Source organism: Bison bison, unplaced genomic scaffold, assembly GCF_000754665.1.
Source record: "Bison bison bison isolate TAMUID 2011002044 unplaced genomic scaffold, Bison_UMD1.0 scf7180017864261, whole genome shotgun sequence".
Lineage (NCBI taxonomy): Eukaryota > Metazoa > Chordata > Mammalia > Artiodactyla > Bovidae > Bison > Bison bison.
Window position 1 is genome coordinate 493,067 of NW_011494833.1, and position 4,696 is coordinate 497,762.

Sequence of the window (4,696 nt, forward strand, 5' to 3'; positions counted from 1 at the left end):
AGGCCCAGAGAGGTTAAGGGATTCATCAGAAGTCACACAGCTTGCCTGGAGGAGGGCGTGGCAACCCACTCTAGTATTCTTGCCTGGAGAATCCTGTGAACAGAGGAGCCTGGTGGGCTATAGTCCATGAGGTCACAAAGAGTTGGACACAACTGAAGTAACTTGGCATGCACGCACTCACACAGCTTGCCAGTGTCTGGGCACGTCTTTCTACTCCAAATCCTGCCCCTCATCGTTTATTCGCTTTGTTGGGTATAATGAAATCCATGTGAGTGTGTGTATGTGGGTGTGTGTGAGTGCATGTGTATGTGTGTGTAGGGATAGAAGATTACTCCAGGAAGGAGAAGAATAAAAGTTATCTTCACTCAGAAACCCTGTGAAACTATAAAAAAACGACTTCTTTTTCTCTCCCTTTCTCCCTAGATCTTCCTTTCCCTGTTGACCAGCTTCATTAATCCCTCTCTCTCCTTTTGTCGCCCTCCCCCAGACACGAATGCAGAGTCTGAATCCAGATCCCAAAGCCCATTACACAAGTGTCTACGGAGCCCTCAAGAAAATCATACGGACTGAAGGCTTCTGGAGACCCTTGCGAGGCCTCAACGTGATGATGATGGGCGCGGGGCCAGCCCACGCCATGTACTTTGCCTGCTACGAAAACATGAAAAGGACTTTAAATGCCGTTTTCCACCACCAGGGGAACAGCCACCTAGCCAACGGTATTTGCAAGCGTTTGTCTGGAGTTAGAAAGGTCTCTCCTTCAACAGACCCTTCCCCAGGGTTCTCCTCCCTGTGACCCAGCTGCCTGACGCCTCATCTCCGCCACGCTTGCTTACGAACCAAGGACTTATGTGTGTGCACACACACTCAGACATACGCGCACACACCCACACAGACACACACACACGCACGCGCGCTTTTTTTTTTCTTTCCCCTCCTTCGCTTTCTGAAGCCTGGGGAGAATCAGTGACAGAGGTGTTTCATTGTTGAGTGGGTTTTGCCTTTTTGCTTTTTTTTTTTAACATTCAAAAGCAATTAATGATCAGATCTAGGGGAAAAAAAAACACCCTGAATAGGAACAAAACTTTTGAATGCTGGATTCCCAAAAAAAAGTTATGTGGACAGCTTCTTTGAGACTATTTAAAAACTGACCCAACAGGTCTCTACAGCATCAAGATCTAACTAAGCTTTACAAGGTCAAGAAGTTTTATGGCTGACGAAGGATTTGCTCCTGCGCAAAGGACCTTTCCCTCCTAAACTTCGAGGGATCTGGGAATTTCACCCCCAGTCTCTTCCGTTTGTTGCATCTCTCTGCAAGCAAGGGCTGAAATAGTTTTCTTTTGTTCTGAGGGAGCCAGGCGGGCGGTGGGGTGGAAGGGGGAGTGAGTTGGCCACAGGCAACTGTTACGTAGGCTTGGCTTACTGGGTTCGGCTCCTGTGGGTTTGGTTCTGGTTGGTTTCTGTTTAGGTCTGGAGTGCAACTCTGGCTGGTGGCACCAGGAGTCTTTAACAAATTTATTTTTCAGCAGCGGAGAGGTAGATGTAACCGGCAGAGCAACTTTTTTTTAGTACCTTCTCCAAAACATCCTTCCCATCAGCAAACGTTGGTAAAAATGACTCCATCTGGCTGGTTGGCAGACATTTATTTTGCTTTTTAAAAATTGGCCCCTACTTCCCCATTTGTCCAAACGGTCACCAAGATCTCCAGTCTTGGTATCTCCAAGTTCATGGTCTCAGGACCCCGCTTTTGCTAAAACTGCCTCTTTAGCTCCTTGGCGCCTGGACCCCTTGGAGGCGAGTTTATGTTTATGTCAAGGTCTGCCTAGCGCAGTTACCACTTCACTGTGGTGTGCTCTGGTTGCATTCTGATCTTTCTGCAGATGATCCTATGTGTGTGTGGAGGAGGGAGGGGGTTACATAAGCATTTCTGAAGCTTTAGCCTGTGTCCTTCATTTCTCCCACTTTCCAGCGGTTGTCTTGATTATTGGGCAGTGTGACCTACAGAGAGAGGAAACCCAGAGTCAAAAGCAAAATTCCAGGCCGGAATCTGGCTTTTGAAGCCAGGCCAGAGGAGACCTGGGCTTGGTTGTCCCTGAGACATGAGACATGGCCGTCCCTGAGACATGTCATCGCTTTGCAAACTAACCCGGGTAATCTGCCATCGGCAGGTCTTCTGAGCCTTTTCCCCTTGGCCATTTGCTTAAAAAAAAAAAAAAAAAACACAAACCTGGATTTCACTAAGTAATTTTCTTAAAACTGTCTCTTTTTTTCCCCCTCCTGTGTGTATGTTGTTGTTTAATTGGTAAATCATGTCCCACTCTGGGGCCCTATGGACTGTAGCTTACCAGTCTCCTCTTTCCATGGGATTCTCCAGGCAAGAATACTGGAGTGGGTTGCTATTTCCTCCTCTAGGGGATATTCTCAACCCAGGGATCGAACTGGCGTCTCCTGCATTGCAGGTGGATTCTTTACCACTGAGCCACCTGGGAAGCCCCTCTGCTTGTATACATGATATCTCCTTCGATTGCCCCAATTTAAGGGCAGAGTGAGTTAATCTGTAGACAAAGGCCAGGGATGAGAAAGAATTAAAATTTCAGCGGTAGAAAAAGCCACCAAAGTGTGGTTTCCGTTAACATCCCATGTTGGCAGGTCTAGCCTTTTCCTAGGGAAAATGAGGGTTTCTGCCGAATTGAAATGTGTGTAACGGTGTCTGTTACCTTCCCCATTTTTATCCAGGATTTTCCATGTTGCTTTAGGATTTTAGGAGTTGGTGCTCACCAGGGTGGACGGGTAATGAGTTTTGCTTCTTGGAAAGCCAGGTCCAGGGTTCTGTCTGACTTTACGTTCCAGGAACTTCCTGAGAAGCCCCGGTCCCAGAGGGTAATTTTCTGGAGTTTGTTTTACAGGGATAGCTGGGAGCATGGCCACCCTGCTTCACGACGCAGTCATGAATCCAGCAGAAGGTAATGTTTCATGGTCCCAGGGAGAGGCAGCAGGGCCTGTGCAGAGGGGCAGGAGCAGAAGTGGGGGGCGGGGCAGCAAGGTGGGCAAGGGGACTCCTGGCCCCAGTCGGAAGATGCAGGAGAATTCTTGACCATGTTCTCAAAGGCCTTGAGAAGGGATGTGAGCATTTAAGCTCTGGGATTCCTGTTCGCTTAAACAGAGCTTCTCAGGGTGGGATCCATGGACCAGTAGCATCTGTGCCTCCTGGGAGCATGTTAAAATGCTGATTCACAGATCCCACTCCAGACCTACTAAGTCAGTAGACCTGCTTAACAGGTTCTCCTGGTGGTTTTTTTATATGCTGTTGTACTACTCTGAAACCTGTGTGTGCTCACACGTGCACACACACAAACACACACCCTCCTGGCCCTTGTTCACTGTTACCAAGCGTAGACAGATTTAGAAGAAACTTGTCAGAGGTCATCCATTAGGGGTTATGTTCAATTTCCTTTGTTAAAAGATATTTGAAATTATTACGGAAAATTTCCAACAGGCAGATGTAGGGAGAAGAGTATGGTGAGCCCCTCCCCCCGCCATGCATGCATCATTCTACTTCATAAATTAACATTTGGCCACTTTATTGTAGCTGTCTCTTCTCACTTTACCTTTTTTTTTCCCCTTCGAATTTTGCGAGCATTATAAAACAATTCTTAGCTGTGCAGATGAGTTCTGTTGGCTTTTTCTATAGCCTCATATCCTTAGCGAGCTCGGGTCTGAGTAGGAAGGGGTTTTTGGACCTGGTGCCGAGCATAGTTTCAGCTGGGTTAGTCTCTCTGTAAGATGTTGGCCTCTCTCCTGCTTCCTTTCCTCACCTGAAAACAGTCCCTTGCCAGAAGGGAGAATCAGAGGTTAAAAAGTGCAACATCTTAAGTATTGTAAGTTTGGTTTTGTCTTTTAAGGTTACAATTTATCTGCTCTCAGCTGCCTCCCATGCCCCATCAGACAGGAAATGTGTTCTGACCTTCCAGGATGTAAGGGGTCAGATGGGGAGGCAGGCTGCTGCTTCCGTGGGTTTAAGGTGATTCAGAGTCAATGACCAGTTAGTTAGCCCATGTCAACTGGGCAAGAGTTTTATTTCAACTCTTTTTTCAGGGGATTAAAAAAAAAAAAAATGAAGTTCAACTCTCTCCTTTTCTCCTTGACATTATATCTTTATTCCTTTAGAATTAAAGCACACTGTATGTGTTTATCTTGCAGTGCTTGGAGACAATTAAAATTCTAAGCCTAAGGGACCACAGTATTTGTCCTTTGAACCACCAGTTACTTTTGTATTAACAAAGCCTGAGTCCTCATTGGAGTTTGTCATCGAACTTGGGCTAACATCATTCGAGTGTCTCTTTCAAGAGCACTGAGACCCGGAAGCTAAAAACGCTGTCAGCGGGGTGGAGACCACTGAGAATAAAAGACAGGCCACGTGTCCAGTAGACATAGTGGGACAGAGGAGGGCAAAGGAGCCAGGAAGCAGGATTGAAATCCCCGGCGTGTGAGATGCCCAAGGCAGCCAGGACCTGGGGGATCAGCTCGGGGAATCTGAAGTGGCTGCCTGGTGTGGGGGCCACCTGAACCGAGTCAGGCAGGAGAAACATCGAGAAAGAGCCACATCCTGGCTCCTGGCACTGGGTCCCGGAGGCATGTGTTGAAACCGGGATGGCCAGGAGCTGGCCCCCTGGCGGTTTCTCGGGCTGGGGCTGGGTGG

At 47.8% G+C, this 4,696-nt stretch overlaps 1 protein-coding gene across 1 annotated transcript in view; it reads left to right on the forward strand.

The window, feature by feature from the left end:
* SLC25A37 (solute carrier family 25 (mitochondrial iron transporter), member 37) overlaps positions 1-4,696 on the forward strand; it is a 48,227-nt gene that overhangs the window by 40,447 nt on the left and 3,084 nt on the right. The window contains exons 2-3 of the mRNA XM_010848214.1: positions 488-716; positions 2,904-2,960. Coding sequence (XP_010846516.1) covers positions 488-716; positions 2,904-2,960 — 286 coding nt within the window. The remainder of the gene's footprint in view (positions 1-487; positions 717-2,903; positions 2,961-4,696) is intronic.